The 26,088-nt window shown below is 39.3% G+C and overlaps 1 protein-coding gene across 5 annotated transcripts in view; it reads right to left on the reverse strand.

The window, feature by feature from the left end:
- Positions 1-4,639: 4,639 nt before the first annotated feature.
- eng (endoglin) overlaps positions 4,640-26,088 on the reverse strand; it is a 55,206-nt gene continuing 33,757 nt past the window's right edge. For 3 of the 5 annotated variants that reach the window (XM_081367014.1, XM_081367015.1, XM_081367016.1), the window contains exons 5-14: positions 21,849-22,023; positions 21,588-21,759; positions 20,554-20,653; positions 20,266-20,446; positions 18,838-18,983; positions 17,264-17,482; positions 17,113-17,176; positions 10,467-10,574; positions 9,134-9,181; positions 4,640-6,956 (exon numbers count right to left, since the gene is read on the reverse strand). In XM_081367014.1, coding sequence (XP_081223140.1) covers positions 6,820-6,956; positions 9,134-9,181; positions 10,467-10,574; positions 17,113-17,176; positions 17,264-17,482; positions 18,838-18,983; positions 20,266-20,446; positions 20,554-20,653; positions 21,588-21,759; positions 21,849-22,023 — 1,350 coding nt within the window. In that variant the 3' untranslated portion in view covers positions 4,640-6,819. Of the gene's footprint in view, positions 6,957-9,133; positions 9,182-10,291; positions 10,372-10,466; positions 10,575-17,112; positions 17,177-17,263; positions 17,483-18,837; positions 18,984-20,265; positions 20,447-20,553; positions 20,654-21,587; positions 21,760-21,848; positions 22,024-26,088 lie in introns of all 5 variants that reach the window. The other 2 variants (XR_014030266.1, XR_014030267.1) reach the window with 2 other exon arrangements.

The raw sequence follows: 26,088 nt of genomic DNA on the forward strand, positions 1-26,088 counted from the left end.
AGGCGTGGCTTGTCGGACATAGCAACAGTAACTAAAGGCCTTTGTGAACGGTCAATTGCAATCTGCTGGCCCAGAAAAGGTTAGTAAAGACATCGTTAAAATAGTCCAAGTGACTACAGTGGCTCAACCTTAAAATTATCAAGCGACGAGAATACTTTTTGTGCGCAAAAAATAACGACTTTCTTCAACTATTCATTTTCTTCGGTGTGGGCCTCTGACGCGAGTTCAGGAGAGCAACGTGACGCATGCGCGAGAACTGAGAAGATGACGCTAGCGATTATTTGATGGGAAAGTGTGAAAGGTAAGGCACTTTTACGTTTTCTCGTTGGTTCCTCGACATCCAGGAAATGCACAGTTTAGAACTATTTTAAACATCGAGACCGATCTGCGTCATCTTCCCAGTTCTTGCGCAAGCGTCGTAGCGCTCGTGAACTCACGTCAAGGCGGAAGAAAATTAATAGTTCAAAATTAAGTTTAAATTAAAAGTCATTTGGGGGGGGGGGGTTGGTTGGCGCAAAAAAGTATTCTATGTAGTATGACTATTTTAAACATTGTCTTTACTAACTTTCTTGGCCGACAAGTTTTGATCCCATAGAAGCCTATGATGGAGTTATTCTATCTATCTATCTATCTATCTATCTATCTATCTATCTATCTATCTATCTATCTATCTATCTATCTAAACTTTAATCACTTTAAACTTCAAACTACTTTAAACTTCAAACTACTTTCAATTTTAAACTACTTTAAACTTCTTAAGTTTAAAGCTCCCAGCTCCCAAGCAACTCCATAGCAACCAAACTTGACTACCCTAGCAACCGTTTTGTAAGACCTATATCTCTGTATCAGAACATCATATAGGGATGAGGTTTGGCTCTTTTGACTCATGCTAGCAAACAGCACTTCCAACATGCTACACATGCTAGCAGTGAATAGCTACATGCTAACAGCGATTAGTTAAGTGCTAAATCATGCAAAGATCATGCTAAGAACTCTATAAAAACTCCATAGTAACCATCTGTGACAACTACCAACCACCTAGTAACACGTTAGCAACCGCCCTGAACAGCCTAGCAACCCCCTATAAATGCCCTAGCAACCACCCAAAATACCCTAGTAACTGCCTAGCAACACAATAGTAACCACTCAGAAAACCCTAGCGACCACCTAGCAACCACCCAGAACACCATTGTAACACCCTAGCAACCACCCAGAACACCCTAGCAACTGCCTAGCAACCACCCAGAACACCCTAGCAACCACCCAAAATACCATAGCAACCACCCAGAACACCATAGCAACCACCTAGCAAACGCCTAGCAACTTTTCTGGGATGGCAGATATCGATTACCTAGCAGGAGTGAGACAGCTCAGATTTCATAAAAAATATCTTAATTTGTGTTCAGAAGATTAACGAAAGTCTTACTGGGTTGGAACAACATGAGGGCGAGTAATTACTGACAGAATTTTCATTTTTGGGTGAACTAACCCTTTAAGGTTAGTAGACTGTCTGTTGAGGAGCATCAGTATAAAGTGTTAGCTAATCAGCCTGTGGGACGCCCGTCAGGAGAAGTCGTGCTGGACGATATCAGAAGAAACGTGTGTGTGATACCGGCTGTCTGTCGTCTTTATCTCTATGAGAAGCTGGATTCGTGTCACTTTCTCGTCTGTTTTAACTTCCCTCTGTCTGTCGCTGCAGAAGGTTTGGATGAATCTCACACTGATAATGACAGCACTTCTGATCTGGTCATTTCCCATCATCCTCTTGATATGGCGTCCAGACTATCATGTGTGATAAAGTGTTCATGTGGGTTATCACTTTGGGGCCAAATCAGGATAAAAGTGACTTACGAGATGTTCTGGGTCCGTGGTCAGCGAATGTGCGGCTCCAGATAAGGGATCTGGGTGTAGTTTTAGACTCATCCTGAACATTTGCTGCTCAGATTAAGTAAAATGAAATATTTTTGTCTGCTTCTGATCTTGAGACAGTGACTCACGCATTTATTTCGTCCCACTTGGATTACTGTCACACAGTTTATTTGGGAGTAAATCAATCTCTTATTTCAAAACTACAATTGGTCCAGAATGCATTTAAAGGGAGCATATTTTACTCAAGTTGTGGTAAAGCTACACTGGGTTGGGTTGTGTGTGTGTGTGTGTGTGTGTGTGTGTGTGTGTGTGTGTGTGTGTGTGTGTGTGTGTGTGTGTGTGTGTGTGTGTGTGTGTGTGTGTGTGTGTGTGTGTGTGTGTGTGTGTTTCCCTACTGTCCACCACATCCACATTGACCCTCAGTAATGTGTGTGTGTGTGTGTGTGTGTGTGTGTGTGTGTGTGTGTGTGTGTGTGTGTGTGTGTGTGTGTGTGTGTGTGTGTGTGTTTGTGTGTGTGTGTGTGTGTGTGTGTGTGTGTGTGTGTGTGTGTGTGTGTGTGTGTGTGTGTGTGTGTGTGTGCGTGTCTGTGTGTGTGTTAAAACACTGTGGTATATGTACACTCATATTTGAATTTGTTACTGATACTCATACTGTTAATTTGTACATTTAAATTTGTTATAATATTTTATTATTTTGATGTCTTTATAATTATTCTAATGTAATATTGGCAATATTGGAGAGAGAGAGAGAGAGAGAGAGAGAGAGAGAGAGAGAGAGAGAGAGAGAGAGAGAGCAAATGAGTGAGTGTTTGTGTGTGAGTGTGTGTGTGTTTGAGTGTGTTTCTCCAAATTCAACTGAAAATGAAACTTTTAATGTCTTCTGCAAAATGAGCCCCTGAAATGAATCCCTCACAATAGCACAAATCTGCAGGACAGGACTGGCGTCGCCTCACTAATCAACGGCTTCATTAGTTGCTTGAGCTAGAACAATTCTTATTGCTCAATCTATTTGCCACACACTGTGTTTTATGGTTTTGATGTTGAATTTTTGCCAATACAGGTTGATTGTAGTAGATTATTATTAAAAAGATCACAAATCAAAAAGATTGTTGACATTCAATTTTAGTAGATTAATTCCCTTTGAAATGTGATTTCCTATCGGGAGCGTGATGTGTGATGTGTGATGATTGGTTGGGTTCATTTGTGTAACACTATGAGTTCAATCAAGACACACTGCATGACTACAAAAAGTCACGTTTAGATTTAAATATTGCATTATTGCCAGGATTAATATATGTTGTTTGTTTGGCAACGGTTATTTTAACCCTAACGTTTCATCTGTTAATCATCCATGTCGGAGGATGTTTCCCATGGCCATATTCCAGGATCACAATGCCAAGATTCTTTGGGCTCAAATTGTGAAAGAGTGTGTCGGGGATCACGAGGAATCAGCTTCACCACTGAGTCCCGACCAGAACTATATGTGGCCCTGGACCACAAAACCAGTCACATGGGTCAATTTATTTGAAACTGAGATTTATACATTATCTGAAAGCTGAATAAATAATCTTTCCATTGATGTATGGTTTGTTAGGATAGGACAATATTTGTCCGAGATACAACTATTGAAAATCTGGAATCTGAGGGAGCAAACAAATCGAAACATTGAGAAAATCTCCTTTAAAGTTGTTCATTTATGTTGGCGATTGTGCTGCATTCACTCACAGAAATAATTTTTTTTTATATATATTTACTGTAGGAAATTTACAAAATATCTTCATGGATCATGATCTTTACTTAATATCCTAATGATTTTTGGCATGAAAGAAAAATCGATAATTTTGACCCATTCAATACCCGTGCGACTCGTGACTGGTGATATGATCCAGGGTCACATATTAAAAGTCTTGGGATGCAACAAGGAAGACTTTACAGAGCGCTTGAACTCTCCCATCGTCAACACAAGATCTGAATGCAACTTGTCAAGTCACCGTTATTTATATAGCAGTGTTTCAAAGCCGCTTTACAGAGATAACAGGAGAATAATGCAACAGAGTTTTTGTCTAGAAGAAAATAGCGTCACAGTCCAGCTTAAGTAAGATCAGTGATGGTTCATATCTGTTGTAAAAAAGTTATAAATTTAGTTCATATATATATATATCGCCGCTCTGGAGAAAACCGTAATGTCATCGTCCAGCTCAGTTCAATTCTCATATAATGGTGTCAATGCAGGAGATCAAAAATATTGTTGAATAATAAATATTAAATGTCCCCAACTAAGCAAGCCGAAAGCTAAAGTTGACATTTATTGATGGAAATAAATGCTGTGATGTTGCATAAGGTTGTCAAAACAATGCCAAGATAAATGCACATAGTAATCAAAGCTAAAGTACAGTAGTAGAAAGTAAGTTTCTTTCTTTCTTTCTAACTAATCTTTCTTTCTTTTTAACCTTTCTTTCTTTCTAACTCATCTTTCTTTCTAATTAATCTTTCTTTCTAACTAATCTTTTTCTTTCTAACTAATCTTTCTTTCTTTTTCCTTTCTTTCTAACTAATCTTTCTTTCTTTTTCCTTTCTTTCTTTCTAACTAATCTTTCTTTTTCCTTTCTTTCGAACTAATCTATCTTTCTTTCTAACTTTTCTTTCTTTCTTTCTAACTAATCTTTCTTTCTAACTTATACTTCTTTCTTTCTTTCTTTCTTTCTTTCTTTCTTTCTTTCTTTCTTTCTTTCTTTCTTTCTTTCTTTCTTTCTTTCTTTCTTTCTTTCTTTCTTTCTTTCTAACTAATCTTCCCTTCTTTCAAACTAATTTCTTTCTTTCTAACTAATCTTTCTTTCTTTTGGTCAGGCAGTGTAATATACTGTATATGTGCAGAACAGAGTGAAGTTGGACAAAACTTCTGCTTTCACTTCTTTTGGCAGTTCTGCAATTCCCAGAACCGGACATTCCCAGAACATCACCAGAGCAGCAATAAATAAACTGTTATGACATTTGGAGGCGTTGTTTTCATGATTTAATTTAAAGTATGTCAAATTGGATTAAAATAATTCTTCAAAATGGGGAAAACTGAACAAATATGACCAGATAATGACCGTTAGGGAAGTGCTTTAAATGGTAACGTTCCAGAGAAAACAGAAACATGCAATACAAATGTTATTTATAAAAGTTGATATAACAATGCAGTATAAAACAGTTTACATACAGACACAAATAATTATATGAACATACAAGAATACCACAGATATTGCACCAAATGCTCAAGTGGCATTTTCCTGCTTTTCACATCCAGCCAATGTTAAAGGATCAGTTCACAGCTGTGCGCTTCATATACACACCACACACACACCACACACTGAAAGTGATTCAAATTTGGCTCTGTTCCTCAATACAAAACGATCAGATGATTTCAGAAGACGTGGGATGTGGTGAATGAATACTTTTATGCTTTTTGACGCTCGACAGCCTCTGTCTGCAAAAGAGCAGCGTGAACATTGTGCTAAACGTCTCCTTTTGTGCTCCACCGATGAAAGAAAGTCGCGCACACACACACACACACACAAATAAAATTAATACAAATATATGAATAAATTCACATGAAATGCATAGTATACAGTATACTGTTGTAATAAGCTACATCACAAGAGTTTTTGGTTTTGTTGGGCTCGTTTTCACTTCTTCAAATATAAAAACTAAAATATGAAAACTTCAGGCCAACTGCTGAAGTTATGAATTTACTATATACTGAATCTACAGCATAATGCATATACTGTACATATAATAGCCACACACACTTTTTTTGAGGTAACGTAGTTACATTGTACTTGCTCATATAAGTATTCCGAATATTAATTAACCATGTACTTACGATAGAGTTACGGTTATGGTTTGGTTTAGGGTGTTACTTGTAATTATGCATAATTTACAGTTATTAAAATAGTAAGTACATGCAGTAATGTGTAACTGCGTCACCTCAAAATAAAGAGTTACAAAAAAAAACTGATCTGAAGTTGCTTAATTACTATTGCTAATAACCACATATTCATGACAAAGTTACAAAATGTAATGAACAAACCATTTGATCTATGATGCGTTTGATTTCAGAGAAAAATAAAAAATAAAAACACCCATATGAATCTCATGAAAACATCTTGGGTCATATTTCACCCCATAATCAAAAGAGAGAGAAAAAAAAAAACATTTTGCATAGAGAAAATATAGGATTATTAATGTATTATTTATTACAGCCATAATATTTATATTGAAATGAACAATTTTCAATTTAGCAATGCAACAAAGACTACTATGATCCAAAAAAACTCTTCAAAATTTCAGTAATAAGAATGAGATTGCAATACAAAAAAAAAGTATTTGTATTGATTTGGGGATTAAATATGTAAATTATTTCATGAGATTCATGCAGCCACTGTTCCTAGTTTTGGTCAAGCAAATATTTAACAAATCTACATCCATAGAGACTCGAGGTAGCCATTTTCCAATCTGTCCCATGCATGTGAGAGTACAGTAAGAACTCTAAAAATAAAAATCCTTCATTTTATTATCGCTGTTTTGATTTGTTTGAATGCTTCATCATATCACATCATGAATGTTATGGGATACGAGGCAATCTGTCTGTCTGACGTTTGTTTGTTCGTCTCTTTGAGCCGCGAACTGATGCGTCATGAGCTGTTTGTCTGTGAAGTCTTCTGTCGCCTCCATCAGAGAGGCTCCGGCACAAGAATGCCACGAATTTCCTGTTAGTTCCTGGGGGTTATGCGTTGTTTTTCCTGTCTCTGGGAGCCGAGCGTTTTCTTTTTTTATTCTTCGTCCCCGCTGACTTCCCGTAGCCGGCGGAGCGAGTAGAGTGTGTGAGGTACAGGGAACGTTTCTCTGGCTTTCTCCCGGCGTGGAGAGAGACGGCTTGGAGAGGGACGTTGTGGTTGTGTTATGACGTTATGCCATGCTGCTGGTGGGTGTGCTCTGGGTGCTGCCGATGCTGGCGTTGGCACTGCTGTCCTCAGACGGAGACGGGTGGGTGGGCACGGGCTGGCGTTTGGTCAAACCACATGGGCATCCGGACAGAGAAAGCACTGGACAAAACACAGGGAATATTCAATTCAGTTCACATGCATGTGTATAGTGCTTTTCACAATACACATCGTTTTAAAGGGGTGATATAATGCCCTTTTCACAAGATGTAAAATAAATCTCTGATGTCCCCAGAGTGTGTAAATTAAGTTTTAGCTCAAAATACCCCACAGATATTTTCATATAGCATGTTAAAATGGTCACTTTTTGAGGGTGAGCAAAAACGCACCGTTTTTGTGTCTGGCCCTTTAAATGCAAATGAGCTGCTGCTCCCGGCAAAGGGGGCGGAGCTTCAAGAGCTCGTGTGTTTTCTGTGTGTGTCTGTGTGAGGTAATCGGAGCTGCTAGCACACAAACACACACGGAAAATTTCAAAAACGTTTAGCCTTTTATGTTCATACCGGATTCAGACAATGATGGAGAGACGTGAAACATGTAAAATGCAACATGACATTTGGTTAGTTGATGAATTTATGTAGCTTATGTGGAGTTATTTTCTAGTTATTGATTAGCATATTCTGTCATGATAATCTATAAATCGCGTTCCCGTGAAAATGCATGAGTCTAGATTACAATTAAGGGCATTTTTGAAACCTGAGAGTCCGAACCAAAGTTCATGTTTTGATACATTTTACATATTCGGTAAGTTTTGGTTTGGTTTCACATTGCAATTATGCGAGCGCACTAAAGAACTGTACATGACACACTTGCGTCCTGTCGTCATCATCTATATGGGCTGCATCTCGACATTGATTGGTTTGTAAACGGACGTGCGTCTGATGTCAGCATGTCAATTCGGTGGGAAACTTTGACAAGAGTGAATGAAGAGATGCATATCGTTGCCACTATACTGTTATTATTATAGCATTACGACCTGCAGCACCAACTATACTCGAGGCTAGTTCAAACTCGCCAAATGAACGTCCTGGTTGTGCGAACATTTTATGGTCGCCGGCAGGAAAGGAGGAGAATACTGCGAGCAATCCTGCGGGAACCACCGGATCTTCCTGTAAATGGTCTGAAAGTCCAAACCAAACAGAAAATACGTTCACACTAGAAACGAACCAAACCTTTGTTCAGTTTAGTCCGGACCGTGGTCCGGGGGAGGGTTCACACCTGTAATTTTGATTCGGATCAAACTGAAAAGTCAGAAAATCCGGATCAAACAAGGTAGGTGTGAAAGGTACAGTCAAACCAAAAACTAAAACTCAGACAACAGATACAATTTTTTGGGCGTTTGGTCAAATCACATGGGCATCATGAGAAAGCACTGGGCAAAACACAGGGAATATTCAATTAGTGCTGGGCGGTATACCAGTCCACAGGGGCACCGCTAGCAGTTTTGGGTCCTATGAAAGAATATGAGGTTGGGCCCCTACCGCACCCATTCTATTAATAAAATCGATCTCTAGGGACCCCAAAAGCCCTTAAATTCATCCTAATGTATTAGTTTAAACAATGTAATAATTTAATGCAGAAACAATGAGCTCATTGAAGTAATGTTTGTTAACAATTGTGACCCTGGATCACAAAACCAGTCATAAGTCGAACGGGTATATTTGTGGCAATAGCCAACAATACATTGAATGGGTCAAAATTATCCATTTTTCTTTTATGCCAAAAATCATTAGGATATTAAGTAAAGATCATGTTCCACAAAGATATTTTGTAAATGTCCAACTGTAAATATATAAAACATTTATTTTTGTGAGTGAATGCAGGACAATCGCCAACATAAATGAACAACTTTAAAGGAGATTTGTCTCAATGTTTCGATTGTTTTGCTCCCTCAGATTCCAGATGTTCAATAGTTGTATCTCGGCCAAATATTGTCCTATCGTAACAAACCATACACCAATGGAAAGCTTATTTATTCAGCTTTCGGGTGATGCATACATCTTAATTAAAAAAAAATTTACCCATGTGACTGGTTTTGTGGTCCAGGGTTACAAATTATTATGCCATTTAGAAAAATGCAGCATTGGTGCATGTTGATTCAGAGTTTGCGTCATCTGAAGTCTTCGCAGGAGTTGGCGCCGTCTCTCATATATTGAGCGCAATCCACGAAAACAAATAAGGACAGATTTCCACAGCGACTATCGTGCGAAGCGATCGCACCTCAAGGAAATGCGACAGGAAAAGAGCAGAGGAAGTGTGCAGAAGAAAAGATTGAGGTTTACCTGAGAGTTCGGCCGCTGTTGATCTCATTCCCAGAGCCACAGGATGCCCTGAAACACATGCACACATTAGACCACGAGTCTAGAAGCTCATGAAGGGATCGCTTATATTCAGGACTTTTCCAAAAGTCCAGGGGTCTCATTTATAAACGTGGCGTACGCATGTTTCCAACCCTACTTCCCAAGTAAAGGTCGTGATCTATTAAAAACAAACTTGTCGGAGAATGCGCATCTGTAAGTAAACTCTGAGCCATGCGTACGAACGTTTTGGAGACGGAGTTTGGCGACACCGATGGTGAACTGAGGAACTGACGGCAGATGCTTTACATCCTCATTATGATTCCTAATCATTAATTCAGTGCATGTTCGCAATAACAGTTTAAATAAATAAAAGAATGATTTCAACTATGTTTTACATCTGATACACATTTAGATTAAATATGCCACTCTTATTAATGGAGTTAAGCTCTTAAATGACATGAAATCATTACCGAGAAGTTACAAGATTTTTTATATTCTAATAAATAGAGATATTTGTAGTGTATGCGCTGCTTTTAACACTTTTCCTGAGGCATGCTGTGTTTTAAAGTTTGCTTAGCGCATGATAATAGCAGAACTCATGGTCTGAGAAAATATTTTTGCGCATATAATGATCAATAATGCACAATAAGACCAATCTGTTTCCATTAAAAATATAAAGCAATTAAAAATACTATTTGGCCAGTGGAAAAGATTGAGAATAACTTTCACTGAAATGTATTTTATACTATTTTTTTTTTTTATTCAAAAACAAGACAAGGATCGGCTACTAAATAATTTTTAGCAATGTAATGTGACGCACATCCGTATCTCATATTTTCTCGTACTGTTAAACATGGTCTCACGTGGATGAATAATCATATGCAAATGATATGCAGATGAAAATATGCATAGTAAAACGAGGCGTTGTAAGCTCATATATGGCTATTTCGGGTTGGAAACGCATGTGCACACAATCTTCCGCTGACTGGAATTTATAAAGGGAAATTTGTGCAGATTCTTGGCGTATGAACAGTTTTATAAGTCTTAATGCTTAATGTAGCTACACTTTCAATAAGGATCCTACGCACAGTTTTATAAATGAGACCCCAGATCATCAGTCTGGAGATACTGCGGCCTTACTTAACTGCTTCATCTTATTTCTAGTGGCAAATCATCGCGAGGCTTGTTAGAGCTGCTCTCTCCACCTCTCCCCTCATAAGCTAAAGGAGCAGAGAAAACTCTACCAAATACATCTTCTCACGCTTGAGTATTCATGTAAGTCACACATAACTCATTCCCCACGAGTGTTACTCACCTGTGCGAATCTTGATGAACCATAAAGCTCCGGTGAGGAGAACCCCGATCAGGAATCCTCCGAACGCGATTCCCAGAACAGCCGAGAGTCCGAACTCAAAACACGGATCTGAAACAAAGCAAGCGAGCATTCAGTTTTCCTCATTCAGTGGAAGACAATTGCATTGTTTATGTCTGTGTAAACCCATTAACTTCCCCATGGATTAGCAACATGAAAATGAAAATAATCGTCCGGGATTTGAAGACAAGAATCAAAGTTACAAGAGTCAGGAAAGTTACTTGGAAACTCTAGTTTGCTAAGCTACATGCTACACATAATGCAGGGTACTTAAACTACAGTGAAAATACTCTGAAAAATACACTAAACGCTAAACTAACGTTATTGGAAAGTGTCAAGATTAGTCATTTCATTGATATAGTGCTTATAGAGTTAAAGAGACTTGGTATACAGTATATTTCAGGGTTGAGATTACACATGCGATTATATTAATACGTTCATCATCATTCAATTTATGATCGTTTTAATAAATGACATTATTTTCAAACCTGATCAGAACATTTGGAGTGGATCAGACCTGCAGGAACTCTCGTTACTGATCATTTATTTATAAATCAAACCCAGACTTGACTAAATTAAAGCTTTCTTATTATAGTGAAATTTTAAATCTAAGCTCAACAAGTGAAATATCCCTTATCATAAAACATAAAACCTAATGATCATTCAATCGTTCATGTCTCGGACGTCTGAAGAAACCGTTTCCTTCACGTCATGAGGATTATTGCCTTGTTTGTTCAGCTGTGAAGTGTTTCGTCACTACTCGTAGGAAAACACAGCTTCACTGTCAGAAAAACATGCAATAAACTTTTAGGGTTTGAATATCACGCACTGGGGAACAGTAGCATTGTTAGCCAACACACTAACCCTGTTTGAGGACCCCTGTTGACCAAGCTATTAAACCAGTCGATGACCACAGCGCTGTTGACCTCATTTATTACTACATATAAAAACTGCTTCTGAAACCAAATTTAGAATCAGGCAAACATTGTTCGCTGATCAGTGTTTCTATGTGAATAAGCCTAAACTAAATCTGCTCATCATTTAAAGCAACCGTGTCTCTTCTTGGATTAAACTGCTTGATTCATGACTCTTGAAGGGTTAGTTCACCCAAAAACTGTCAGTAATCACTCACCCTCATGTTGTTCCAACCCCGTAAGACTTTCGTTCATGATGAAATCTGAGAGCTGTCTCACTCCTCCATAGGCTTCTAGGTAATTGCATTTGTTTATCAACCGTAACCTTAAGTTTATCAAGCGACGAGAACACTTTTTCATGATTCAGAAATCTCTCAGATTTCATTAAAATAAGCTATCTTCAAATATGGGTTCTGAAGATGCATGAAAGTCAAATGGGTTTGGAACGAGGTTGAGTAAATGATGACATTTTCATCTTTGGGTGAACTAACACTAACCAAATCGGCGTGCATGCTTTGGCTCAGTGCTTGTCATATATCACAACTGTGCAGTTTTGAAAAAAAAAAATCATATTTGTGACGCTGGACCACAAAACCAGTCACATGGGTCAATTTTTGGAATTTGAGATTATTCATACATCATCTGAAAGCTGAATAAATAAGCTTTCCATTGATGTATGGTTTGTTAGGATAGGACAATATTTGGCCGAGATACAACTATTGACCATCTGGAATCTGAGGGAGCAAACAATCGAAACATTGAGAAAATCTCCTTTAAAGTTGTTCATTTATGTTGGTGATTGTGCTGCATTCACTCACAAAAATACATGTTTTATATATTTACGGTAGGAGATTTACAACATATCTTCATGGAACATAATATCCTAATGATTTTTGAAATAAAAGAAAAATGGATAATTTTGACCCATACAGTGTATTGTTGGCTATTGCCACATATATACCCGTGCGACTCGTGATCCAGGGTCACATTTAGTTTGTAAAATGCACGCTGATGTCTATGTAAGCGGCAATTAAAACCGATTTAAATCGAACCAACTCTGTAAACATTGAGATTGGTGCAGTTTAATAGAATTTTTTTTTTTTGTGGCCCTTAATGTGTATGTATGTTTTTATTGAAAATTAGCCTTTGGCTAAATCCGGTACAATGCATGAAATGGAAACATTTATGTTAAAAAATTGTACATGGTCCCTTTATAATAAAAAATAAAAAAACTATAAAAAAAACAAAGTTGCATGTTAGTACCGTACCCTTAAGGTATGAACCATTTAGGGGGAAATAAAGTACAAAGTTGCCCCAGTTATACCATTAAAGTGTTGTTGCTGGAAAACTACTCATATGAAAACAGCAGAACTACCGTCACGCTACCGGCAAATGTAGTTTAGCCAGTCAAGTCAAGTCTCCTGCATTTATACAGCGCTTTAACAATATAGACTGTTTCAGAGCAGCTTTACAGAGATAACAGGAGATTACAGTAACAGAGATTGTTTAGGCTTTACAGCAGATCTAGAGTAAAGTTATTGTCCAGATAAAGTTAGTTTTGATTGATTCACTTCCGTCACAACGATCATTAGGGGCCACTAAGACGACACTGTTCTAACAGTTCAGTTGCTAGTGGCATGATACTTTTAGCTAGTTACTCGCCAGCACTGACAGCACTTCAATGGTCCAGGCCAGGCATGATGATGCATGTGCGTTAAAGGCTGATCTTCTGTCTCCTGGGTGGATTGACTCCTGTGGTTTCCACTCTTGAATCCTCTCTAGTTACACATCCAGCGTATGACCTCCACGTCCCAGTGTTCAGTGTGCCGCTCCACACACGCGCTCATCTTCCCCTCCGTGACAATGATGGGAAGCAGGAGGGTCAGCGGCAGCGGCTTGTTTTCGCTCGAGTCGTCCGTCTCTCTGTAATCGTGCACTTTGATGGCGAGGTGTTAGCTGAAGGCCAAGAGACGGCGAGAGTGTTTATCAAAAACACCTCGGCTGCTCAAATGATGCTTCCCGAGGGCCTTGAAGAACTCTTGGTTTGATGCCACAGGAAGGGTCTGTTTTATGTCCCTTTTTATTTGTTTTCTTCCCCAAGTCTGCAGCAGAGCTTCCACCAAACATCAGCTGCATTTGTGTGTTTGGTCAGAGAGTCTGAGCTGAGCAAACAGAGGCCGGAAACTGCGGAGCAGGGGGTCAGGAGGGGATGACCTTCGACCCCTCAAACAGGAAGGACTGGCATCCTCCAGAACACAGCGACTCCTGACAAATCACACGCAGTGCCGATCCTAGACTTCTGTCAGTGCGTTCATAAAAACCCCAAAATGACCCTCAAACCATTAATCTGTGTTTTCAGGGCAGTTACACAGTCAACAAACAACAGTGAGATGACACAGTCAGGCATAACATGAACAATAGGACACATACAAGATAAAAACATACAAATTAAATAAACAATTTAGCTTATAATAATAGCCAACTATACAGAAATTGAATAAAGTAATCAAATGTAAAAATAATACTCTGTATAGACTTCACCTTATGAATTAAATATACACTGATTCTTATTAAAGTTACCAAAGTTCTTCAGTGACGAGCAGTGAGAGATTCTCTCGTTTTCTTTTGTTGTTTGATTAATGACTGGGACAGTAGGTTTATTAGGCTGCTGTCACTTTAAGACGAAACGCACAGGTCTAGTATACTGACAAGGCTAATTTGCATATTCATAGAACTGCATATACCAAATGAGGCACGTGTGTCGAGTTACATTCAAGCTATTTTAAAGCATGTAGAAATTTAAATGTGTAATTTTGGTGATCAAAGATGAGTTTTAAGAGATAAAATTATTGAATACAGGGGGACTTTAATATTGTGTTATTTTAGACACAAAAAAATAACACAATATTAGACACAATATTGTCTATTTTGCCAATGAAAAAAATGACCTATAAAGCCGGAGCAGAACTGTCGTGCATCTCCGAGCAACACACAGCGGTGATTCGTTTCTGAATGAATCTGCAGTTTGAGCGAATCAATCGGGTGAACCAATGATTCAATGATTCATTTATAAAGAGAGCCATTTACTTCTGAATGAATCTGCAGTTTGAGCAAGATTCAATGACTCATTCATAAAGAGAGCCATTTACTTCTGAATGAATCTGCAGTTTGAGCGAATCAATCGTGTGAACCAATGATTCAATGACTCATTAATAGAGAGAGCCATTTACTTCTGAATGAATCTGCAGTTTGAGCGAGATTCAATGACTCATTCATAAAGAGAGCCATTTACTTCTGACTGAATCTACAGTTTGAGAGAATCAACCGGGTGAACCAATTATTCAATGACTCATTCATAAAGAGAGCCATTTACTTCTGAATGAATCTGCAGTTTGAGCGAATCAGTCGGGTGAACCAATGATTCAATGACTCATTAATAAAGAGAGCCATTTACTCCTGAATGAATCTGCAGTTTGAGCGAATCAATCGGGTGAACCAATGATTCAATGACTCATTCATAAAGAGAGCCATTTACTTCTGAATGAATCTGCAGTTTGAGCGAATCAATCGGGTGAACCAATGATTCAATGACTCATTCATAAAGAGAGCCATTTACTTCTGAATGAATCTGCAGTTTGAGCGAATCAATCGGGTGAACCAATGATTCAATGGTCCATTCATAAAAAGAACCATTTATTTCTGTTTATAGCTGTTAGAACAAATCGAATGAATGAATGATTCAATGACTCACTCATTTAGACATTTTCCGCCACCTACTGTCAGTTTTAGTTTCATATTTAGAGTACCATTTCATGTAGAAAATGTATTCATATTTTGCAGATAGTTTGCCCAAAAATGAAAATTCAGTTTATTTACTGTACATTTACTCATGTTGTTTCAAACCTGAATGACTTTATTTCTTTTGCGCAACATAAAATAAGATATTTTAAAGAATGTTAGTAAGCAATTCAGATGCAGCTTCTGATAAATAAAATAAAAAAGACCATTGTAGCCTAAAATTCTAATTCTATGTTGATTCAAATATTTCTTTCTATAAAATGATTGACTACAGGGGGACTTTAACCATATTTAAGCAGCAATGGAACGCAAAAACAAAACACAAACACATGATATACCCTACTGTTGACCACGACCTGTTCCGGATGAGCATCAATGCACTGGACAAACAAAAAGAAGAATAAACAAGAACTTCAGACGACCCGTCCATTGTCTCAGATGGAGGAAAAAACAACGAGTGCGTGAAGACGGGTCCGGCACGTACAGCCCTGCAGAAACACGACCCCGGCCGCCGGCGAGGAATGCAAGGGTTTGTTCTCGACTCATCTTCCCGGGAACTGTCTTCCCTCTTGAAGATCAACACCTTCCCTTCTTTGTGCGATGCTGACAATAGAGACCCGGGCCCGTGTTTCGGAAAGGCCATGCATACCAGACCTCGGACACAATAAATCCCCCACTGGCTCATTATTTCTGATTGCGGCCACAAGGTCATCGAGCAGGCCTTCCTATAAACACCCCCTTCCCGTTCTCCTGTCCTCGCATCCCGACCTCGTCACATGACGACTGATGACGTCACCACTCCAGAATAAACCCGCTTTGCTGAGGCGAGATGGGAGTTGTTGGGATCGGGGACAATGGCGTGTCGTCCAGTTGTTGGGCGCTCAGATCAATGCTGTGCAACCAATGGGAGGATTTATTTCCGGTATGTTTCCAAATCAGGACTCAAGGTTATCCAGCATGACGGGGTTCAAGGTTACAGGGCATCATACGTTTCCTGAATATCGTGTGACGCACACAGATGACCCAACAAACCTGTGTTTATAAAATTGATGTCTCTGCAGATTTCAGCTGCGATTGTGTGTTTATTTTTGGGAGAAACTATACTTGGAAAGACTTAAACTTGGGACGGTGTTATTAATTATTGTAACTATTAATTAAACATTAGTGTGCATCATACTGCCATTTAATAAAAGCAATTTAAAGTTTGTTAAGGACGTTAAATGTTGTGAGTGGCTAATTTCCGTAATTAACAGGATAAACAATAGTATTTGAGCACAAATTTTAAAAAAATTAATACATTTCAGAAATGTTTGTGGACATCTCATTTGCTACTATTGTATTATACAGAAGTCGATCAATATGAATTTTTCTTAATTACCAATGCCGATATACATATCACAATATTTAATTTAAAGATAGCAAATAATAGTTGCAGTGAAACTAATACTGTACTTAACATAATATTTACTAAATTAGAAATAAATAATTAGAAAATGAATCAATATGAAAACAATTAATTTGATCTTGATGGAAAAAAAAAACAGATTTGCAACTTCTTGATTCTGTAATCTTATTGTAATATTTTTTTTATGAATGAAGAAGTTGTAAAAATCTTGACTAGAAAGGATCATGTCAAAATAAAAGTCCCGTTTCCAACACTTATAAGCAAACAGAAAAACGGATATGCTGATGCTGATAATTAAAAAATCAGCTGATCACTAGTATTAGTACTATACCAAACCAGTAGTTATTGACATAAGCCACCCCGTGTCATTTGAACACTGAGCATTGCGCTTTAAATGGACTTTTAACTTTTTTTCTTGGTGCACTTCCAAAATATTTGAGATGAAATGAGATGTTTTGTAAGTCGTACTCACTTGGGTTTGGTATATATGGCTTGACCTGCAAGTTCCTCTTGACTTGTTTTTCTACGTCACAATGCTAAAATCACAAAAGAAAACAAGAAGAGATGATTGTATAATATGGGCTTTGGAAAAAGTCATGTTTGCACAACAGATCTCCACAAACCTGAAACTCGGGAAAACAAAGTCTAACTGCACATTCTAGGTCCCACGAGCGGGACAGCAGGTCCGGAAGCATCTCGAAGGAGAACCTGAGTTTATTGGGACAGTCATTCGAACACGACTCCTCTTTGAGCAATATGTTCCTCACCACTGGCACGGATCGAACCCAACACCTGCTGACCTTGATGCGGAACAGGATCCCTTCAATGGGAGCATGGGAGATCTGGTGAAGAGAAAGACATGCATGTTTAAACAAACTCAGAATGTGGTATACATGCATACACAACCTCAATTTGATAAACTCCACTTAATAAAGGTTTACAGGAATTAGGAATTAGCGCTTTGTAAATGAATGGGGAGACGAATTTTCTCTAGTGGAAGCGTTTGGTACTGCAGCCAAACAAAATCTTATTGAAAGCTCATTTTTTGAGATATCAGGCTCAAATTTTGAACATTTTTACTTTTTTTAAGTGCAGTTTAAAAAAAAAAATTCACTCCAGCAATAATCTGTCATGTGTCGATCAAACTTCAGTCTGTTTGCTCTAAAGCATTCAAGATTTGCCACAGTTTAAGTTGGAAATGTAATTTTCAGGTCTATGCTCAATCATTAAACCAGATTTTTGCATTTTTGAATTGCATAAATCCAAGGAAAATAATAGCCGTCAATAATTATTATTATTGAATATTTGTTTTTTATTTGACAGTACAATTGTATTATTGCAACAGTAGTATATATATTTATTTATTTCTTTAATAAATAATAATTTAAATAAAATGTAAATAAAATATTTTTTGAATAATACAAATAATAACAATACGCAAAGTAATTGAAGGCAAAGAAATTAAGACAATCATAAATATTATTATTTTATTTGTAATGTTATGTAAAATATTATTATTATTATTATTATTAAATAATAGTTTTGTATTTGAAAGTGCAATCATATTATTTCAACAGCAATATATTTATTTAATTAAAATGTATTATTTAAATACTAATAAAATAATACTAAATACTAATAAGATAAAATATTATTTTGAAAATAAAATAAAAATAATAATAACAATAACCAAAGAAATTAAAGGAACACGCTGACTTTTTGGGACTTTAGCTTATTCACCGTATCCCCCAGAGTTAGAAAAGTCCATATGTACTTTTTTCATCTCCGTGCGTGCCGTAACTCTGTCTGACGCACCCACCGCTAGCCTAGCTTAGCACAAAGACTGGAGGTAAACGACTCCAGCTAGCATACTGCCTAGAGCCCTGCACGGGGCAAAACATCCAGCCCTAACCGAGACCTGGCCCGTGGTGTTCAAGCCCTAATCCGGCCCCAGCCCGAAAACGTCTGCAATTTTTCAGCCCGAATCAAATTAATTTTTATAATTAAAAAAAAAATATATATATATATATATATATATATATAATTGGTATAATAATAATTATTGTATTATTATTAACAACAACATCAATAATAATGGGAATGCTTGTCACTGAACGCTGCAGCGATGGGTCATGCATCTCAATGCAAGTATAATAAATGTAGAATATGAGCCTGTGAACACACGAGAATGACCTACCTCCGCATAGATCCTCTTGTCACTCTGAACTCTGCTGCAGGAATCCAGAGGTGACCTGAAGTCTGGAGACGTGAACAGCAGCATCTCGAAAGGAGCCGCTGGAGAAGAAGTGGGTGCCGGAGTGGTGCGCTCCACTTCTGCTGGTCCTGCAGGCACAGAAACAGAGACCACACAGTGAGATTTAATAAAGCTTTGCAGGAACACTTGAGCGGCACACGTGTGTGTGTGTGTGTGTGTGCTGGGGCTGAACGACGACAGCAGCAAATCAACATGCATGTTTTCATGCATGTTAATACGCATTCAACAGGTTGACCTTTTTTTCATCAGAATCGTACGAAACTTGGTAAAGGTTTTGGCACTTGCCATGTGAACATGGCCATGATTCAAACAGGTTAAATGGCTCTCTTTATGAATGAGTCATTAAATCATTGGTTCACTCGATTGATTGACTTATAGGTAATATTTTCATTAGCAAAATTGATATTAAAGTCGCCCTGTAGTCAATAATTTTATCCCTTAAAACTCATCTTTGATCACCAAAATGACATATTTAAGCGTTTTTTCCTTTTAAAAAAAAATTCCTCATGCCTTAAAATATCTTGAATGTAACTCGACACCCTTGCATCATTTATTATGCGCTGTTCTATGAATATGCAAATTAGCCCCACCTCCACTCACTCACTCAGCTCAGAGATCCACTGGTTGACGATCACACGTTGATCTGATTGGTTACAAGGTAGTTTGTGACGTCAGAAACACCAGCGATTTTTAAAGCGTGTTTTTGAGACTGTCTTTGGTTCACTGCAGTTTTAAGGAGGAAATACTCAGCAATGCCGTCGACTTATGAACTTACACATGGTTTGACTTAAAGCATATTTAAAACACCACATAAACATATAAACAACATTAAAAGCTGGATTTACACCACAGGGGGACTTTAAAGGTGCTGTAAGCGATTTCTGAAAACCGCTGTTGATATTTAAAAATCACCAAAACACGCCAATCTTTACAGCCCCGCCCCCAAATTCACAAACATGCTATGCAACATAGGCACCTCCCCCTAATGAGTGGACACGCCCCTGGCTTGAAGTGTGCTAGAATCCGCTTTCTCAGCAAATCGCTTACTTCTTGTTTATTGAACTGTTCTATACAATCAATATCACATTTGGACATGCTATTCGGGACAAAAACAGCACTCGTGTGATATTGCTTAACCATATCATATAATATGAGACACAAATCAGACAGAGGCATTTTTGCCCTAATATCTTGAATCGGTTACATAGAGCACTCAAATATGGTAAACAGAAGCTAAAACGTACTTGATTTATGGGCGAGGACCAATGAGGTTTGTTCTCACATGTCAAGCAAGCAAGTAATCGTCCGTTCACCATATTTGAGGGAGATGGTAAATCCACATCGCATTACCTGAGGAGTTGGTGGTGATCCACAGCTCGATGTGTGGCGCGTTCAGACGGATCTCAGAGTAGCTGCTGATGGACGTGCTGTTGAAGTATGACAGAACCTTCTGTCTGATGTCTCCAGCGTCATCTGTCACCTTTCCACTCGGGGGTGATCTCAAGTTATTCAAGATTATTGGATTGTTGGACTGTAGGAAGGAAAGATGCATCAGAAGCTGATTTACAGGATGCCTGTCACCTTTTTACCATAAAAACAGTACTTATTTTGTAGTTCATTTTTGATGATCATTCTCACCCAAAATTGGAAGATGTGACTCGGGTGGATTTCCCACTCAGTGTTTGGTGGACCTCTGATGAACAGTTTAGTCTCGGATGACAAATGCACAATCACACGGCTGAAAGGAAATGACACATTTGTAATGTTTTTGAGAGATGTCCTTATGTTCAAGGCTGCATTTATAGTGCCCCTATTATGCGCTTTCAGATATGACGTTTCATGTAGTGAGTATTAAAGATGTTTGTGAATGTAAACGTTCAGAAAATTTTCAAAGATTAAAGTGCAGATAAATGGAGTTTTTGTCTCCTAAAAGAAAGAACCGATCCTGAACTGAAACGAGTCGTCAGTAATTCCAGTCTCACTTCATGTTACATACCTACGCAACAATGTAACAAATTTGCAGTCTGTGGTCTTGATTGGCTGAACAGTGTCTCTTAGCCCCGCCCTCAAACACTGTAGTTTATCTGAGACTGGAAGAGTTTGGTTCGTGTTGTTCATGTCGAGAAGACGCTGTTTTCTGCTGCCAAAGCAAATCCACTTTGATGAGATTGATACAGTAAAACCCACGCTATCGTTAATGTTCGTATCACTGTGTATCAAGAGCTGAGATTCAGATATGATAATGAGTGTTTGCTGTCTGACCAATCAGAGCAGAGCAGCTCTCAGAGAGGCGGGGCTTAGAGAGACTGAATCCTTGATCGAAGCGTTTCAGACACTGATAGGAAAGAGTTGATGCTGCAGTGGAGATTACGAGAAATTTAAAGTGTTTTTTGACCTTAGATGCATTTAAACATTTTGTAGGAGATCTTTAACACAACATGAGGGATCTCTAAGATAGCATAATAGGGGCACTTTAATTATTTAAAACTTTTGACTGGTAGTGTAGACCGCGAGATTCATTGAAAGATGTGATAGGAGGTCAGATGGAACTAAAAGGTACAGTGCTGGTAAACATTTTGGACCAATGGAAGGTCATACAGGAATAAAGGATGCTTATTTTGGCATGGCATTTTTAGAAACCTCCATGGTGAAGTTTACAAGATGACACTGACCTTATTTTGACGTCGTCAGGAATATTAATCACGTGCAGCTGTTCTCCAGGATGCTTCATGTAACAGGATCGCAGCTCATTGGATGTCTCGAACAGGTCCAGCTTGATGAAGTGTTTCTCTGCTGGTGTTTCCGGCTGCAGGTCACATGTGGAGGGTCGCCGGAAGAGCTTGCCTGGAAGAGGCAGCGTTTCACAAAAGATTGGATCACTGATAACACACACGACGTCAGAGCCAATGAAGCAGCAGAGAGTCTGATCTTACCCGTCATCCCAGTGAAAGTGATGCTACGGGGATGTTGTGCCGTGGTGAAGGATGTGACTCCACCATACTTGTCTGTGGCCCATTTCAGAAGTTCAGAATCTCCGTCTGCCGACGGGACAACTTCTGGGATCTGAGATCCTCTTCCCAAAAACTGTATTGAAGTCTCATTCGTCACCTGTGAAATAGATGGGAGTTTCCTTTTAGGATAAGACACAATATAAATCTGCTTCAGTCTCCGCATGCAGGCCAGTCTGGTTCTGTGGTGCAGAGGCTCAAAACACTAAACGCAAATAATAAAACAATTACTTGATATAAACTTTTTCATAACACTACCTGTACTACTGTTTAAAGCCTGAAAATTACAGTCAGGCACTTTCTCCTAGATGTCCGTGTCTGTCTGCTTCGTCTAACCAGAAGAACATTTGAAAAGGAATGTCTATTAAGTTCCCTTTCGAAAGATTCGGGTCCCGTTCACGCTGAGGTAGAGCGGAGACTCAGACCGTGGAGATCCATGAGGAGTGCTCTGCTGGAGTAGGAGATGGCTGATGAGGGTGAAGAGGATTTACCACCTGAACCCTCACAGCCCTTCAACTGCAGTGGGAGCGTGTGAGGGAATGGACCACTCGTGGCAGGCTTGACGAACGGTTCCTTTCCGACCATAATTCCCCAGCTCCCGTGAGCCTTCCATTCCTGCCCGATCTACCCACTGAGATCAATAAGGCCTGGAAGAATTCATATTCAGCACGCATCTATCGCCATCAGCGAGCAAACTATGCTGATGTTGAGGGGATGCGTGAACATGGGTGTGTGTCGATGCCCCCAATCGACATGACGTTCACGAACTATCCTGCCGCTGGAGAGGCATCGACGCTGAAAGCTCCCACCCTGCCTTCCAAGCCACTTAAGATGACATCTTGCTTGAATGGCAGGGCATAGGTGATGGCGGGTCAGGCTGGGGCTGCTTTACACACAATGGGCCCTATCTTGCACCCAGCGCAATTGACTTTGTACACCGACGCATGTATCATTCCTATTTTGCATCCGCGCTCCCGGGGGCGGTTCAGCGAAAAGAGGAGGCGTGTTCCGGCGCAAACGTTCCCTGGTGCTATTTTGCAGTTTCAGAAAACAATTCCGCCACAGACCAGGAGAAACCTCGTCTAAAGTCAGTGGCGAATGATATTCAGATGCTATTTTAAGGGCGCATGCTTGGCCACACACACTTTGCTTATCTCATCTACACACAGACGTAGCAGTTCTCATTTTTAGAAAATCATACATTATTACAAGGAAAAATATTCCACACGAGGGAAATCATTGTGGTGTCCATGAAGATGTGAAAAAATAGGCATAAATCTAGCTTACACATTTACCCAAATTTTTATACGCCTGTTTAACGAAGCTAATTTGAGTGGGTTTCTCCATCCCCAATGCCACTTGTGCCCATCCCCTCCTAGGAGCAGTTCGCAGAGAAGGCGCGGTTCTATGAAGAAGGATTTGAGGGAGGTGATCCAGTACAGACGTTCTCAGCGTCAGTGAAGGATCCCCTTCCTCTGAGGGTAAAAAACAGCCACCCACTCCTCTCTTCTTCCCTCTCCCCCACTTCTTTTACCCCAGGCGCTTCTTACATCAGGCCTGAGGCTGGACCTATGATGAGTTATTCCTTCAATATGGAACCCTTCTGAAGGTCTGGCGTCGGGCTTGGTAGTGCAACCCTTTCAAACTCTAAAGCCCCTTTCACGCAGAGATTCCGGAAAATACACGGATAAAGTGACCCGGGATTTGACCCGGGTTCGTTTGATTTTGGTTCATTCACACTGCCAGTGATTTTCCGGAATCAGAGAGTGCGTTCACACACAACCCGTAAAAATCCCGTGAAGACACGTGACATCGAAGTGACTTCTTAGCAATGTCTTAAGTTTGCTTATGAGCTGCGATTTCTCTCTCGAGAAACCACGCTTGTGCATTTTTTTTCTCTGATTCGATCATAAACTTGCGCATTACGTAGCGTTTCACAGCTGGCGAACGATCCCGGCTTCAGCGTCATCACTACGACACGGCATTATTACGGCTTTTTATTCACACAGTGCGCATTCCAGGACTGAACACGGCAATGTTACTAGGTCCCCAACCCGGCATCGATGCCGGCATCAATCCCGGTCGTGTTTGCGTTCACACAGAAGGCGCTCTGGCAATTTGCCAGGATCATCACGCTGTGTGAAAGAGGCTTAAGGGTGGTAGGCTTTCATTCAGAGAATAGTGTTTTGGCCACCGCTCTACAAGCAGCAGGATGAGCTTGTAGGTCACCTCCCTTTACGAGAGTTAGTAAGGTAAACAGTAAACCTCGGTTCCCTGTTTAGAAAGTATTAAGGGGTGTGTTGGTTAGGGTTTCTTATAGGAGTATTTGTGACCAATCTGTGGTCACCCAGTAGTGAACAGGTTGGCTTCATCTCATGGAGAATTCTCTAGTGAGGCCACCTTTCATCCAAGCATCAAAAAGATAAACTCTGTGTGGCGTGAGATGGCTTCCTCCCAATCTAGAGTTATCCTACTGAGGCCACCGCTCTGTACAAGATCCAGATAGACTACAACACCAAGGCCACCTTGACAGCCAGATTGTAATAAAATAGCTGGTCCCTTCTCACTTTAGAGAGTCGTTTTGAGATTATAGCTCTGAACTTCAGATATATATAATTTTTGTGTGTCTGCCCTCATTGGGCCGCCTCGAAATCTGGCTTAGGCTTTATCTTAGGCTTTAGTACTAGGAATTGGGTGGCGGTCTGCAAAGCATTCTCGCCTCGAGCCTCTCAGTATCTGAGTGTAGGTTCCTTAGAGCTGGAGCCCATCAGGAGATTTTATTTCTGTACAATCTAGTTTTTCCTAGTACTGGCCTCCTCTTACTACAAGAGTCGTCTACCCAAGACCTACCTTCTGCATTAGGTGTAAACATGCTAGTGGTGTTACAGGGTAGATAGCAGCATAGGTAGCAGGCTATCTTCAAAAAGCCTCCCAAGCCGATATCTCATGGGCGTTGTCAGGCCCTTCTCTCGAGAAGCAGTTTGCGCAGGCGTCCACCCTTTAGAGCTAAGTATAGTAGCTAGTCTATCCAGCTAGGCCTTAAGTTGAAAAATAGTCATGCACTCAGTTAAATTCACGCATGCGCAACAGAACGCTACTGTATCCATAACTGCTGCAGTCCGTAACTTTTTGTGTTCAAAATGAACAAAATTTATATAATGAATGAGTACATCATCAGTCCATTTTCCAAACCGTGTTCTTGTCTTGACCGGGGTCGGCTCGGCTTTGCTGCTCCCAGTACCTGCGTGACTCGTCATAGACATTAACAGATAGAAGTAGCTACAATGTTCTTCCGCAAGACACATGCAGTTCTGTTTATTAACCGCTAGAGAGCATACGTACACGCGCATTGCACACTGATGATGAAACGCACCAATGGACTATATGCACAGAGCGTTCTTTAAAACTTCCATATAAGCCAGCTGGAAAACCTCCAGTGAAATGTCACTTGCTGGTGTGTTGGTATCTTCAATGTCCTGAGGTAGCTTTAACAGCATAAATATTGTAATACTTAGTTTATAATCAGAATATGGTCACTTAAATAGACAGACCTAGCATTAATTTCGTTATTCAAATGTAAGACGACATAAAAAAAGACGTGTTCCTCAGCAAAATTCGATCATCGTTCACACTTTCGGTTGAAAACAAAGCGTCAACACACTGTAAAAGTTAAAGATGGTGTGTACTTTAGTTAGATTTATTAAACAAAACTGGAGTTTTCACAAGTGTGCCGAAATCAGTGAGCTTGCGCTTTTCATGAGACTTCTGTGAATACTTTATTAATAAGTTTATTTTTATAATATTTATTGGTATATATTTATAGTTTTTGGTCATCACATTAAAAATAACATTTGAAGTGCTGAAAAAATGTCGTGTGTCCAATTACAGGCATTGCATTTCTTATTCCAACGTTCACATTAGTCTTTATTGCAATCAATAAAACTGCTTTATTGGCAAATTAGGCAAGTGTGATAATGGCATTAAAATATAAATACAACATTAAAAAGTCAAGCATTGATGGTTTTGTGTGGATGTACAGTGAGTACAGAATGTTCATTGGAAATGCCCGAGCTGGCTTATCGAAAACCAGGAAGTAACCGTGCAAATTGTCCATTAGGAATTCATGAAATTTTGCAATTACGTCATATAAAAAAAATTTGAAACT

Source organism: Scardinius erythrophthalmus (genome assembly GCF_964197995.2).
Source record: "Scardinius erythrophthalmus genome assembly, chromosome: 5".
In the NCBI taxonomy this organism is placed as follows: Eukaryota; Metazoa; Chordata; class Actinopteri; order Cypriniformes; family Leuciscidae; genus Scardinius; species Scardinius erythrophthalmus.